The sequence below is a fragment of the Tetrao urogallus genome, assembly GCF_951394365.1.
Source record: "Tetrao urogallus genome assembly, chromosome: 4".
NCBI lineage: Eukaryota > Metazoa > Chordata > Aves > Galliformes > Phasianidae > Tetrao > Tetrao urogallus.
The window spans coordinates 69,811,878-69,827,777 of NC_136817.1; the positions used below are offsets into that span (position 1 = coordinate 69,811,878).

The 15,900-nt window shown below is 48.0% G+C and overlaps 1 protein-coding gene across 3 annotated transcripts in view; it reads left to right on the plus strand.

Moving 5' to 3' along the window:
- Positions 1 to 15,900, plus strand: part of SFXN5 (sideroflexin 5) — a gene marked incomplete at both ends in the record, with an annotated part of 75,398 nt that overhangs the window by 56,909 nt on the left and 2,589 nt on the right. For all 3 annotated transcript variants that reach the window (XM_079534395.1, XM_079534397.1, XM_079534396.1), the window contains one exon: positions 3,281 to 3,398. In XM_079534395.1, the coding sequence (XP_079390521.1) occupies positions 3,281 to 3,398 (118 nt within the window). The remainder of the gene's footprint in view (positions 1 to 3,280; positions 3,399 to 15,900) is intronic.

Here is a 15,900-nt window from a genome sequence, read left to right on the forward strand (position 1 = left end):
TTGGAAAGGTGCTGAAGAGTCGTGGAGTCATAGAATGGCCTTGGGTTGGAAGGGATCCCATCTCATTGCAACACCTTGCTGTGGGCAGGAGTGAATCTTAAGGAAAAAAAAAAAAGAAGAAAGAAAGGGAGGAGGGTTAGGGTTGCAAAAATATCCATTTTATTCTATCCAAAGGCAAATGCATAAACACTGACTGCTTATGCTGGTCACTAGAGAGGCAGTGTTGGTGTCAATAACTTGGCATCTGAAACAGGAACGATAGATGATATGAAATCATGGAATCATTGAGGCTGCAGAAGCCCAACCCATCCCCACCATGCCTGTAACCACGTCCCTCAGTGCCACATCTCCATGGTTCTGGAACATCTCCAGGGACGGTGGCTCCTCCACTCCCTGGGCAACTGTGCCAGAGCCTGACCACTCTTTCAGAGGATATTATTGTCTTCCAACAGGACACCTTCTCTTGACGTGGGCTTTTCATCCCTTTGTTGTTCAGTCTGAGTGCCAATAAGGTTTAGTTCACCAGAGCTTTGCCACTTGTGGCTTGTGCATATGACAGTGTATAGAACTACTGTTCCCGTGGAGGAATAGCTTCATGTTATGCTTCTGCAGAATTCAGAGAAGACAAGCTCTTCTGAATATAGCAGTCTGCTTTAGAAGATGCCAATGGCAAAGCTGGGCCATCAGGATCTGGAGGTTCAGACCTCCTCGAGACAGAGGACAGCACTGTAAACTAATGAATTCTTCAACAAATAGTGACTCATTACATTTTTTTTTAACCTGCTGTAATATAATACTCTGCAATGAAGCCATTAGGAAGTATAGAATCATAAAGTCATCAAAGTTGGAGAAGACCTCCAAGACCATCCGGTCCAGCTGTCCACCTACCACCAATATTGCCCCACTGACCATGTCCCTCAGTACAGAATCTAAACATTTCTTGAGCACCTCCAGGGACCAAAGTCTAATCATCCACTTCCAATGGGGAAGCTAATGGGTGAAAAAAGGGTTTTGATTGCATTTGACAGCATTTGACAGCTAACAAAGTGCAGCATGCAATACTTAAAGTTCTTTGGAGATCTGTGTCGAGAGCAGAGCTCCTGGGGACAGGAGAAAAGTGACCTCTCAACTGATTATGAGTCATTTATTCTGAACTACACAAATTTTAGAATCTGAATCCCAATTAAGACATTACACTGCATGTGTTAATTGGTCCCTCTCCTTTCTAAATCAAGCCATAACTCTTCCTAATTAGGAGGTTAGCCCTTGTAATTTGAACTGGCCTGAGTCTGAAGCACTCGTGGAAGTCACACCTAGGGGCTGTACTGGGGATCATTTTAAATTGGTTGGATTTTTACATGGGTGATTATAAGGTCCCCAACAGGGCAGTAATTGAAGAGGGTGCAACTTCCAAATGAAGGTGTCAGGGTGGTGCAGGTGATGTCTGGGCTCTGAGCTGTGCTCCAGGAGGCTCGAAGGAGGCTGACCCGATTCACACCACGAGAGCCCTCATGGAGCACAGCAACTCAAGCAGCAGAGTAAGTCACTTCCAACAATGCATCCCAGGGACAGGTTATCACAGCTCATTGCTGGCAGTTCTCAGATGTCTCATTTATGGCACCTAGTGAGTGCTGGTGGCATGAGGCAGGGAGCAGACGCTTCTTCTCAGACAAACATTCACTGGCTTTGCTTAGGTCACGTTCTATGCCAAACAAAGTAGCTGAGTATTGGAAAAGAGAAGCCTGTCTTTCACAGCACAAATCAATAGGATCAGTTGTGTCTCCATGGCTTATCAGCGAGGAGCTGAGACGTTTGAGGAGCTCTGGATCCCATTTGCCTTCCCTGTTACGCATTTCCCTCCTTACTACACCAGTTCTCAAGGCAGCTTTCAGCAAGGATTGCTAACAAAGGGCGGAGAGTCTGAGTGTGCAGACACACAGACAGCATTCAGCAGGGTAACGAGTTCCCACACATCAGCTGCTCCGTTGTCATTCATCAAGTGCCTGCTTGCAGCCTGCAGTAAACACGGGGCAGGCGGGGGTTGAGGTAAGCTGTTATCTTGCATGGGCTGCACTGGGAGATGCACCTGCAAAATAACCCAGGCTTTACCCCAGGCTGACGGCGTGCCCCAGTGTGGGAAATGTTGCCTGACGTGTTCTTGTGCTGCCATCCCAGCAGAAAGGCATTGACCTGCAGGTTTCTGCCCACGTTTGATGCCCTCATCAGCATCCACAAGATGGTCAGAGTGGGGATGGACGATGGGGCTAAGGAACAAAGGCCAGAGCTGGCAACTCTGGCTGCCTCTCCATGTTGCTAAAATGCTCCGAATGCTCAAACAAAAATCACCACCAATTTGCTGTCTCAGTTCCATTTGTTTTGGATTGGTAGGAAGAAGTTGAATGCCCGCAGTTTGGGTGCAGCTAGCTTCAGAACAAATCCCTACTGAATTATATGTGACACCCTTGGTGTCTGTGAACCATCTGAGATCCCGTATCCCTAAATATACACAAATTGCCATCCTCTATTAGCAAGGTCTTGTTCCTGACTTTCAGTGTTAATTGCATCAGAAGGGTCACTTAATGGGTCATTATCAGAGCCTGACCTCGCAGTATCTTTACACGTTTGCTCTTAACAACTCCTGAACTGGTGGATACCCCCCGAGGACAGCTAGTGTTAAAGCATCCTTATCACCCACTCTGCAGATGTTTCATTTTTAGCAAATTAAGGTATTGTCAAGTTTACTACTTTATTACCACGTTAACAAAGTCATATGGCTTTTGCAGTACGGCTGTGTGATACGGCTGACAATGTTCACAGTGTCTCTCAGGAGTCTGATTTCCTTCTGCTCACCCAACAGTCTGCAAAGTCTTAAAGCAAGCAATGCCTGTCCATGGCCAGATGACCTTGGGTGCAGCTGACACCACTGTGGGATGCTTTGAAACGGGAGAAACGTGTGAACTGATCCTGTTTTAAGTCCCTGGAGGTGCTCCAGAACCATGGAGATGTGGCACTGAGGGCCATTGGGCATGGTGGGATGGGTTGGGATTGGGCCTGGGGATCCTGGAGGTCTTTTCCAACCTGAATGATTCTTTGATTCTATGACATCTTCTAGGATCTTCTGTGGGTGAGCTTGAACTTGCTCTCTCCAGCTGGGAGGACCCACTAAGAGCAACCTGCGCCGCCTGTGGAGGAGAACAGTGGGTCTGGTTGAACGCCATGTGGATGATGGCATGAACTAATTTATCTGCAAGATGGTTTAAACAGAACCTTTCCTTTCCAGGACATCGCTCCTGAGGTCCCGTCCCCGGATGGTTCTCCCAGTCCAAAGCCTTGTGTGCCTCGCTGCCTTTGGCCTGGCCCTTCCCTTGGCCATCAGTCTCTTCCCACAGATGTCCGAGGTCAGTGCGCTGCTTCCTGCAGTGGGTTGTCTCACATTGTCTTATCAGTGCTGTGGCTTGTTTTGCTTTCCTGGGCAATCTGTCAATGTAAGTTCTGTTTGTTTCAAAAACTGATTTGATCAAAACCAGTCTCTACTGGTCAATTCTGTTGTACTGGTATTGGTCTCTACTGGTTAATTCCATTTTTTTTTTGGTCTGGATGGGTTTATGCCCAACTTCTAGCCAGGGAATCTTGCTGCACATTTGTCTGCAAGGCTGAAAAACACATTACAAATTTTCTGTTGTTCTTCTAGCTGTTTACAGACTGAGATGAAACTGTCCCTTAATTTTCTGTTTAAGAAACAGAATAGATCTCAATCTTGGAGCCTCTTGCTAAAAGACGTGTTTTCTGATGCTTTAATGATTCATGTGGCTCTTTCTTAAACTTTTTCTAATTAGTCAACATCCTTTTTGGAGCATTTCCACGAGAACCAGACGTGGTATTCCAGTAAGAAGTTGCACAAGTACCAGTTACAGGGCTGTGTGATTTGCTTGCTTGTGCTTGAGTTCGTACATCCACAGCATGCGTTAGTCATTTTGGCATGAGTTCAGCTTTAATTCCCTGTCCATCAGTTGTCTGCTGTGATCCCAAGTTCTGCTCAGTGGTTTTCATTATGAAGGACTGAGGGCTCTTTCCGGGTCCAGCAACTTTTGGAGGAACACATCCATAGTTCCCCTTGAGCACCATGTTATGTTCCTGGATCCAGGGAAAGGAGCTTCATCCACAAGAAAGTAGCAGTGGACTTTCCTGAAAGCCCTTCTTTGAGAAAACCAAAGAGGCAGGAGCACAGGAGGTGGTCATTGAGCCCAGAAGCAACCCAGAAGTAACGTTGCCACTCATCCCCCAAAATGATGTCCCATGCACTCATTGCTTCCGGAGGCAACTTCAGGTTTGACCATCACACAATACACACCAACTTCCTTTCTGCAGTTCCCCATGCAAGTTAGAGGTCTCTGTATCTTAGTCTCACAATTATTTACCACTTTCTCAGAATCTGTGTCTTCTCAAACCATTAGCAGCACTCCTTGTTATTTTCTCCCTCCTCACTGATGACACACGTGTTTAAAAACTTTGGCCAAACCAAATCATTCTTTCAAACACAGGCAAGAAACTGACCCTAAAATTCTGTATGATTTAGCACATTTTCAGTGTTTTCATTGTATTCATTATCTCAGTTCTTTATGTAAAAATGAAGCTCACAAGGTCCTTTTGCATTTTGTACTGAGCTTTATGAGTGACTGATAGTCTATATCACGTCGCATCTGATCTTGTGGCTTGGAGAAGGGTGTTGATGCTAACAGCTATATGAATCCTAGCCCACAGGAAAAATAAAGGATATACAAATTACAGACATCAGGCAATACCAAAAACCATACAGCATCACTTGAAAATGACCTTCTGAAAGCAGATGAAATGTTATCTGCAGTGTAAACATGAGTCAGTGCTGATTAGTAGATCAAACAGAATGATGTGCTCCCTGCCCACACGTCATGTCAGTGAACAGAAACCACTACAGCTGGTGGTGCAGCTCCTCACCTGCTGGGGTCTTGTCCTTGCTCAGCTGGAGCTGTGTGCACGCAGCTGGACCTCAGATCTTTTCACTCCAGGAAATCAGGTTTTCCAAAGCAGCCTTTGTCTGATCCGTCTTCCTGTTAGGTTTGCATCACTATAAATGTGTGTGAAAATGTGTAAGGGCATTCCTCCCATTCCTCACCGACGTATCCCCAGCGGTCAGCAACTCTGAGGTGCTCAATTGATCAGAGTCAGTGACATGGAATCACAGAATATTCCAAGTTGAAAAAGACCCCTAAGGATCATCGTGTCTGACCCGTGGCTCCACATGGGACCACCTGATGACTTATCTAAAACAGTCCTTCCAGAACCATTGGGTGTTTGAGCATTCACCTCTCTGGGTGTGTATGGACATCAGTACGTATGTCTTCATGTGTGTATTTGCTTTTCTTTATAACTGCAGCAGGTGAAGCAGCTGTGAGTACAGCACAACCAAGATGATGCTGTTGTGATGAGCTCTGCTCAGCGAGTAAATTATTAATGACAAGATGCAATAGGTGTTTTCTGTTCCAAAAATATGATTGTGGTCTGAGCAGCAAGCCTTTCAGGAATTGTGAATGAGCCAAATTCTGCCCTTAATCACTCACTCACAGTCCATTTTCTTTAGTCAGAGGGCAAACACAGAAGCTGATGTGTTATCAAGTTCTTGTTTTAGCATGGGAGCTTGACTGGCTACATTGGATCCTCTCTATTCAGAGCATGTTTCAAACTTGGGGTGAGTTTGCAAGCAGAATCAAGTATCCTCGTGATAGATCTAATGTATGTCCCATATGAATGCAGAATTATTATCAAGTGTCAACTAAATGCCCCTTCCCTGCTTGCCAAATACCTGCCAACCTCAAAGCACCGTGGTCATGCTCTGCTCGCATGACCTGGCATTGAATGAGTGGTCTTCCCAGCTTTGATTCTGATTTACAGCAAAGTACCTCAGCCGTGGCTCCTGTTTTAAAGGAGCGTAAGAGAAATCAAGATTTATCTCTGATTGCATACAGGAGCATCAGTATCACCTAAATGAAAATTCTGAAGCTGAACAGCCTTCGCATGCTGGGAAAAAGAATGCATCCAGACCTTCTCATGGGCCTAGCTAATACCTCCAATCATCCTTGATTTCATACAGATGGAATCCCCTTTGCTGGCATGCCAGAATTAGAGCTTTTTTTCTAGGTCTTACAGTGCTGAAGATCACCTTGTAAAAATAAAACTTCAGTGTGAGCCACGAAGACACGGGTCCTTGAGACGGAGCACGCTTAAGACACTCAGAAACATGCTTTTATCCCAGCATGGTGTTAACTCCAGCACCTAAACGCATCAATATGCATTAAATAACTCACTGCTGTTAAGTTTGGGAGAATCATCTAGTTAATGCATTTAGCCCACAACCTTGAACTGCCTCCCATGCCCCCCGGGGAATCTCTCTTCTAGCCGCCTATCCTACAGCATCCCCACTGACAACTCCTACTCAGCTATGCACTGCCAATAGAAACAGCTGTGACAGTTCCAAACTGAAAATGGGACTTGTGCAAATGAAATTCAGTGTAGCAGCAAAAGAAATAACCATGGGGTTGCTCCGCTGATTTTCCTCCCTTTGGTCCCTGCTCATCCAGATCATTCATTTTTCGGCATCCAACAGGATGCTGTTGAGCTTCCAGGGGGGCCGCAAAGGTTACCTTGCCCCGTGCCAAGTGTCATGGTGATAAAAGAAGGATAAAGCCAGGTGAGAGGTGGAGCTCAGACAAGAGCAGATGGAAGAGAAGCCCTTCCACTGGCCATCACACACGTGCCCTCACCACAGGTTGAGTTTAAAGGGTCTTGGTAGCCAGTTGGGGCAAAACGAGCCATCTTCTGGAATGAGGCTGATTGCAGCTGAAAGCCTTTTCTTAAAAATAATCTTCCTTTTGGATCTCCAGGACAAGGGGAATAAACAGCCTAAAATCCAAGGCTGAGCTATTGTTTTCCAATCTGTTTTAGCCTTCATCTTGTTGGCAGGCTGCTTTAGAAAAGCAAAAGGTTAATGAGCCAATGTGCAGTGGGATTATTGCAGTAAAGATGACAGTGAACCAGTAATTACTAATTAGATGCAGTTTAACAGGAGGAACAAGTGAAATCTCCTCTTCACCAACTGTCAATAATTAGCAGATTTGGTGAGGTTGAAATGTGTCCACAGTTAAAAGGCTGATTTTTTAATGAAATGGCACTTGACAAAAGAGCTGTATGGAGGTCACAGCCATAGCCCTCGAGACGCTTCCCTATACCATACTTAGGAGGGAAATCAGATGCAAGACAGCAGGGGGTCCCCATGAAACCATTTCTCCCTTGGGATTGCATCGCATGGGGGGAGGGGAGCAAGAGGGATTCTCTGCAGTAATTTTGTCCAACTTGGATGAGAAGCAAAGGAAAGGATTTGCCAGCTGCCATGGGGAAAATTGTTTGAGAAGTGAGAAGTTCTGTGGTATTTCTTTGCTTTTGGGTTTGAGGAATGGTTTTTGGTGAGCCTGGTAACGTCAGTGTGTTGGTCAAAGTCTACCCTTGGGGTGAAGGTTGACCTTGAAAGGAAGTCTGCTTAGTAAAGAAGAAATGGCACGAGGTTCTGAAGGACTGGCAGGAGGCTGGAAGCTCAGCTGTATGTGGCTGCCAAGGACTGAAGAAGATTCAAGCCATACCCTGAGGTTTTGGCTTCCTACTGACACACAGATGATGCTCCTTCGTTGACTTAAGAGGTTCTTTTGATGTTTCTTCCCTATGTACTGTTTCTGTTAGGGCAAAGTAACTAGTGACATAGACAACAGTTTCTGTCTTTTCCACGTGAACTGAAAACGTAGAGGTGATTCTTGTGAGCTCATTAATGCCCATTACTTAAGCAGAACCCCCCAGGGTTTACATGGCACTACATGGTTTAATGCTGATGGGGCTGAAGACTAATTTAAACACATTTAGAAATGTGTTGAGCTTTGTTCTGGCCCACAGATGAAGGGTGATGCTTAATAGGGTGTGCATCAAGTGTTCTTTGATGAGGATGGCTTCGTATCTGTCAGGTTGGAGGGCAAATGAGTGATGCCTTTCACACAAAGGGCAACTGGAAGGGGAAAGTGTTGGCAGAGGAGGTGATGCTTGGGGAGCAGCAGGACGACACTGCCATGACTGCACACGACTGGAAATGATTGCACAGAACTCAAATGTAGGTTGCTAGGTTGTCTTTTCAAATAAGTAACAGCCCACGGAAGTCGTAAACTAGCTAGATCTCTACCTGTAAACCCAGCACAAGCTGGGTTACTGGCCCAGCCTTATTGATAGAATCACTAAGGTTGGAAAAGACCTCTGAGGTCATCAAGTCCAACCACCTACCCATCATCACCACCATGCCCATTGTTAGCTCTTGTGGATATACCTGTTGTCCCCCGAGCCTTGGCATTGATTCTGGCTCCTGTTGGTCTATGCCAGTGCAGCTCATAGGGACAGACCATTAATAAGTATTCAGGGAGTTGTTAGTTTTGTTCTGGAATCTCTCTAGTTTAATTTGTCACTCACAGGGCTTATCTGAACTGATATTTGGCACTTCAGGACCATAACCTTCGTTTTGAATTGCAGAAGAGCCATGTGTTCCTTCAGCACGACAGGACCAAGCCTCAGCTGAGCAGTGGAATGCAGAGATCTCTTTAGCCTTTGCTTGATCGTTTGAGACCGGTGACCACAAAGCAAGGACATCTGTCTTGTACTTCTGTCAGCATGGGCACGGACCTGAAGTCTGGGGGCTGAAGTGTTCATCATTAACTCCTTTTGCAATAAGTTATTCCTTCTCCCAAACCAAACCACAGCCCTGGCCATGACTCTCCGTGGGAGCAGTGCCCCGTACCCAATTCTGCCTTGATTTCAGTCCTTCTCTCAGTAATGGCACGGGGATACAGGACTTCAGTCCCATGGCACCACCAGGTCCATGCCAAGAAGGTGGCTGTGTGATGTCTGCAACCTCCTGAGCAGGAGGAGTTGTAACCATTGCTCTGAGCTTCAACCTGAGGGGTGAGCAAGAAACGTGAACCTGACCCTGAGCTAAACTGCCAATTCTGGGGGAAGGTTTCAATCTCATCCAAATGTTACTTTAAGGAAAAGAACATTTGAGTTCTTTTCCTGTAGCAAGGGGCATTGCCACCCCAATCCCTGCCTGTGCTGGTACTGCTGGTGGCTGAGCAGGGCATGGAGGGTTTGATCTGAGCAGAAGCTTTGGGATGAACACAGACACGCTCTGCTTGCAGGAAGGATCTGGTCTCTGGGGTCATCACATAGCAGCGGTGAGGTTTACAACTGTTTGCACCTTGCAGTGTAATTACGAGGCTCAGTGACATCCCTCTGCTGGGGAAGGTCACGAGTGAGCAGTGCTCTGATTGATTTGGAGCCTCTGCCTTTGTTCTCACCTTCCCTGTCCGAGGGGCTTTGATTTGTGACAGCTTTTTGAAGTCTGCTCTTGAGAGCGGCCCTTTGTTTCACCACCAAAATTCACGGGAGCCAGCCCTAAAATCAGACCCTGCACCAGCAAAGCTGGTAGTGGGAAGCAATGCTTCAAGCCAAGGTGTTTTTTGTGGTCATTGGAGTGGGTGTGGGAGAATGGACTCCTTTGTGCTGCCCAGGGGCTGCAGCAGCGGTGTCGGATGGGATCTGGTTTCATGTTTATATCTCTGTCCCTGGGATACAGGTTCAAGTATGTAAACTATCTATCCTGCAAGCACAGGCTCCTGCAGGTGTGTGGGTGCTGGTGGGCATAAAAAAACATTCCTGACACCATCTCTTTTGAGGAGTCTTCACCTCCTGATGGCTATAAGCCATTAGGAGTCAAAAGAAAGAGCTGACATCCGACAACTCCGGATAAACAGCTAAACATTAACCCTTGAAGTGGCTCAAAAAAACATACTTAAAAGGCACTTTGTGGAAAGAAACCATTTTTTTTTTTTCCAGGCCTGTTAATTACTGTCTTTCTTCAGGACACCTTTCAGCAGCACCTCTTGTAAACAGAGGAGCAGCTCCAAAAGCGCTGCCCCTGGGATTCCTACCCTTGTTATAGGGCAGCACAAAGATGTGGTCCCACTCTCTGCTCCAGGCAATCCCCCAAGCTCCTGCTTGGCCTGAAAGCCTTTCCTTTCCTTCCACAAGCCCAGTCTGAAAAATTTGGGCTCTTTTATTGATCACCAACAGCTGGTCTTCTTTTGGGGCAGCTGGCTCCATCCATGGCACTTCCCTGGCTTACCCCTGCCTCCAGTTATTGCATGAATCCTTTTCTGCATGCTCAGAGACATCCATTTTAGCTCAGCTGAAACAACCTTGCCTCCGACTGCTCCAAGTGAGCCATCAAGGATACGAGCAGAGGAAGGCGACCAGTTGTCCAGACTTGCCTGCTTGGTTGTTACTGCAGAGAATGGGTTATTAATCACATTTCCCTAGCACGAGTGTATATAATTATCTGTAATTGCTTTTTAAATCATTTGGATCTAGCAGCCTGTTTCTAATGAGGCTGTTGGTCCTTCAAGGGAAGGAAGTGCAATGAAGGTTTGGGCTCCTGAGGAGCTTGCTTTGCTTCTTTAAAGCAGTAAGAATACCCCTAAATCCTGAACAGCTATTGAGCTCCTCCTTAATAGCTGGAGAATTGCAGGGTTCAGCATTCTCACCAAGCAGCAACAAATGCTCTCTTCCTCAACACAACTGCTTGAGGGGCTCTGGCTAGGATGAGCCTAATTGCTCACTTCCATCAAGAGGGAAACTTCAGAACGCCCACAGAGCCCTCACCTCTGCAGTGGGGAGTTCTCAGGGTTGTGTTTTAGGTAATGGCTTTTTTTTTTTTTTTTTGGTCTTGTTATTTAAAACCTGTATTTGTTTGCTTGCTTGTTTTAGAACTTGGGGTTTCTTCTCTTTGAGAAGAAAAGGCTCTGGGGAGACCTCATTGTGGCCTTCCAACATTGAAGGGAGCACATAAACAGGAGGGGGAATGGCTGTTCACGAGGGTGGATGGTGACAGGACAAGGCAGAATGGTTTTAAACTGAGACAGGGGAGGTTTAGGTTGGATATTAGGAGGAAGTTTTTCAGCCAGAAGGGTGGTGAGGCACTGGAACAGGTTGCCCAAGGAGGCTGTGGATGCCCCATCCCTGCAGGCATTCAAGGCCAGGCTGGATGTGGCTCTGGGCAGCCTGGTCTGCTGGTTGGTGACCCTGCACACAGCAGGGGGTTGGAACTGGATGATCACTGTGGTCCTTTTCAACCCAGGCCATTCTGTGGTGATCCTATGATGGTGCTGTAGGCAATCCTCTCCTTCCCTGGACAACTGGACCCCTCAATTTTCAGTGTCTTGGAGCTGGTGTTGAGGGGACTGATCTTTCAGCAGTTGTAGGAGTCTGGAAGGTTTGAGCACACTGTGCAGAGCCCAGTGCTAACCAAGCCCAAGGCTGAACTGCTGGGAATGTGTTCCTTTCATCCCAGCATCCTGCTCATCACCAATGTCCTCCTGTGTGACACCAGGAGGGTTCTTTGGCATCGTGGGATGCTTTGTGCCTTGGTGACCAAGTTGAGGGCAGGAGCTGAGGGTTGAAACACTGTCGAATAGCTGTATTACAGGCAGGGACATGCCCAGCACCCGGAGCTGCCTTGCAGCCCTAGGTGCCTGCTGCCCTGTGTTATCATCCCACCTGCTGACACCGCTGCCATCAGTCATTCCTACAGTGCCGGAAATTGATGTGCTGCTGGGCAGTGGGAGCTGGTGGCATTGAGACTGCTCTGCTCCAGCCTGGATGGGCAGGAGCCTAAAATGCTGCGCTTCCCTTTTTTCCCTCCCGATTGCTTACTTCTGATGTAAAAGCAAGACGTACAATTTTTCTCCTGGAGGAGCTGTGACGCGCTCATTTGCAGCTCCGCGCATTGGCAGCTGCGTGCTCATAGAGCTGGAGGCAAAACCCCCCTTAATGAAGGTGCTGTCCCATAACTGGCCCATAAATCCTGCAGACTCTCCTGTTGTGCTTCGGGGCAGGGTCAGTTGTTCCCGTTTAAGGTGAGGACGGTAACATCTTAAGCTGTAGCTGTCTCAGTTGCACATCTCTATCCGAACATCTCTTGAGTATGAGGATATTCCTGCTCGTTGCAGGGCAGAAGCCCCATGGCACCCAGGTTGCTGCTGACACTTTGGTGTTTCGTGCTTTGCTAAAAGCACTGACGTTTCCAGGGGACGGTGCAGAGGTGTCAGCAGATGTGATAGGGTGTGAATAGCTTGTGGCACGAGCGCTGCCACTGACGTACTTTGTCTGTAACAGATGTTGTAGAGCTGTGTGTGGCCACACTCAAACCCTTTCCCATCTGGGTCTGAAAAGAGCCTCTGTTTTTCTTTTTGGCCTGTTAAGAGCACGAGATGGATGCTGGTGGTCACAGCATCCATGACAAAAAGCAGAAACCTTCTGAAACCAATGGCCCCACGAGCCAGCACAGCCAAGTATTCTGCTTCCCTCCTTGTTGTTTCAAGGAGGGTGGAGAAAATGGGGATACAGTCAATGTCAGGCAATGGCTGCATAATGCACCTTTGGTGTAAACATTCCAGCATCAGTTGGAGCAAGCTGCTGGACTAGGAGCTGCCGTCAATGAAAATAAGAAGATCTGAAGTATCTGAAAGAATAATATTTGGGCAAGAAAGTGGTTTTTTGACCCTGAGGAAGCATGATAAACCAGAGTAATGAGGTTCTGCTGCGTGCAGAGCTGCGTTAGGTGGGCATTTGCTGGTGGTGGAAGGGGTTGGTGTGACCCACCGTGGAAGAGCTCAGTGGTTTCACGCTGTGGCTGCACCAAGCTATGAGCAGAAGTGTACTGTGGCCTTGGTTCTCTCTGGTGGTAGCAACAGGATCCAAGGGACTGGATGTTAAAAGGTCCTGCAACTGTTAGACGTGGAAGAGGCTCCACAGGGCTGTAGGCATGGCCCTGAGCTGCTGGAGCTCAGAGAGCATTGGGACCCCGCTGTGAGAGGTTGGGTTTGGGGCCTGGGACATGTTCTGGTGAGCATGGTGGTGATAAGTTGATGGTGGGACTTGATGGTCGTAGTGATCTTTTCCAATTTAATGATTCTGTGGTTCTATGATTTTGTGTGATCCTATGTTGGACCACGAGTTGGACTTGATGGCAAAGGTTCCAGAGAGCTGTGGGTGCCCCATCCCTGGAAGTGCCCAAAGACAGGCTGGATGGGCCATGAGTGATCTGATCTGATGGGGAGGCACCCAACCCATGGCAGGAGGTTGGAACTGGATGAGCTTCACGGTCCTTTCCAACCCAGATATTCTATAACTCTATAAGGAGAAGGTGGCAAAAGGCTCCTGGAAGGGCCCTGAGGACCCTCGCAGACACCGAGCCATGACCAAGCCTCAGTGTGGCGACGCATCGACCAGCCCCGTCGTGCCTTCCCCCTCCTCCAGATGCAGCATCCGCCAGGCTGCCTGGCCCTCCCCCTACCAAAACTGGCTGCTTTCTTCCTTCTTCTTCCCCCCCCCTCCTCTTTTTGGCTGAGCGATGAGCTGTATGCCAAATCCATCTGCTCCTGTCTCCCCTAGCTGCCTTCCATATCGTCGCAGGATCCCTGGCAGCGAGCCTAGACCTATCTCTCTCCCTGCACTCGGAGGAGCACATTCCTTTCTACACCTTTTCCCGAGCTGGGATAGAAATGAGTATCAACCCCAAACAAAAAGCATCTGCTTTCTGCCTGCTTCTGCCTCACCGGACGCGCATGTACGTTACACCCGTGTCAGCAGCAAATGCAAAACACACACAGCCCTGCTCACAGCCCCGGGCTGGCGGAACCGCCGGAGCCTTGCGCCCGCTCCCTCCCATCTCCGCAGCACCAGCTGTGACCACCGCACCATTTGTTCCTCCAGCCCACGCCAGCACTCGGAGCCAGTTCTTTATCACCCCAATTAGCCTTGTCTGTGCTGATGAGAAGAGGGAGGCTCCCACTGCAAGGCAGGGATGGGGGGAAGAGAGCTCGTGCCTGGTGGGAATCACCTCTCGCGGTGCAACTCCTATGGCTTTGCTCCCCCAGCGGGGGTAGATTTCACCAGGTCAGCCTGCGTTACCTGGGGGATGCTGGGCTATAAACTGTTGATTAAATCAGATCACCATTTTTTGTTTCGTTCTTGCTTTCTTGCTTTGGGAAACGAAGGGCATCCTCCGACTCTCAGGTGTTGGGATGCTCTGCCAGTGCCTCTTTTCTGGTTGTGTTTGGAGATCCGTTTTGGCCATGTCTCCAGCGAGGATGCCCTTGCCTCTATAGCAAAGCATTCAGTATGCTCTTGGGAAATGCAGCAATTGCCCCTTCCTCATGAGGAGAAGCTGAAGGAGCTGGGATTGTCGAGTCTGGAGAAGAGGAGGCTCAAGGGAGACCTTACTGCTCCCTACAGTGACCTGCAAGGAAGTTGTAGCAGGGGGAGAGTTGACCTCTTTTCCCAGTTAACTAGTGATACGATGAGAGGTAATGGCTTTAAGTTGTACCAGGGGACGTTCAGGTTGGATATTAGGAATTTTTTTTCTCTGGAAGAGTGGTCAGGCACTGGCACAGACTGCATAGGGAGGTGGTGAAGTCACCATCCCTGGAGGTATTCCAGAACTATGGAGATGTGGCACTGAGGGATGTGGTGGTCAGTGGGCATGGTGGAGTGGGGCTGGGCTTGGGGATTCTTAGAGCTCTTTTCCAACCTTAATGATTCTGTGATTCTAACATTATATCATCCCCTGTGCTGATATGCCAGGATAACAAGTGGTCAGTGCTGCACTGATGGCTGCATCAGCCTCAAAACCTTTTTTTTCCCCACAAACCAGCCCCTTCTCATCATTCTCCAGCAGTGGTCTTCATACACTACATTTCCCATATACTGGTTGTGAGCTTGGATCCCTCTTGCTCTTCTGGTGTCATTGTTGAAGACCCACTTCTTTTAGGGATCTTGGTGCTGGTCCTTTGCATCCTTTGACCCAGCACAAGTAGATCTTCCTCACTGAGAGGAGTGGGTGGACACAGTTCCCATGTAGGTGCTCAGTTTGGAAGGACAGGATTGCCCCGTGTAGGATGAGACAGATCCTCTCATTTAGTGTAGAACCTGTTCCTTGGAGAACCATTCATGATTGCCATTCCCTGTTAGAGGAGTTGCCATCATGGTCGTGACCAAGAAAGCTCCTGGTGAGGGTCTTCTTTGAAGCTCAGGCACAAGAAACATGGCATAAAGGCCTCTGTGCTCTCTCATGATGTCCAGAGGAAGGTTGGCTGAGCGGGTCCAGGATGGATGCTGGGCAGCTACAACAGCAATCTGCACCAAAATATCAATTTCTAGCAGGAAACTGATGGATTGGGAGAATGAATTGTTCTGCATTTGATTTCACAGGGTGAGGAATCAGTAATTCCCAGTGCTCTTATGAACAGATCTGCCAGTAGTGCTTTGTAACTCGTCCCTCCTGTGCTTGCCTCCTTGGTGGGGATGCACCCCTTGCAGCTCATGTAGCGTAGACTCTACAGCAGGAATTCCATGTCTTTGTATCTGCTTTAGTAAAGTCAAAACAGAAATGGATCTGCAGTCTGCTCCACTTCAACCAGTCCTTCTCCAGTAAAGTTATTTCACATCTTCCTAAACTTGAGAAAGGGGCTGAGGTGAGCTCTGTAACACTCATCTCCGAACCAGCCTTTCTTGCTGAGCTTCATCTGATCTGTGCTTAAACTTTCCCACCTCAGAGCCAGCAACCCTTCCCCAAACATCTGGTGGTGATACTTCACTCCTTCCCTCTCGGATGCTCTTTCTGCTGCCCAACTTGAGTCTTCCTCACTGCTTTTTGAGTTGCGTCCCGTTGCAGTATGAATGGACCAATACGCTTTTTCTCCTTGCGTGTGCCTACACCTTCAA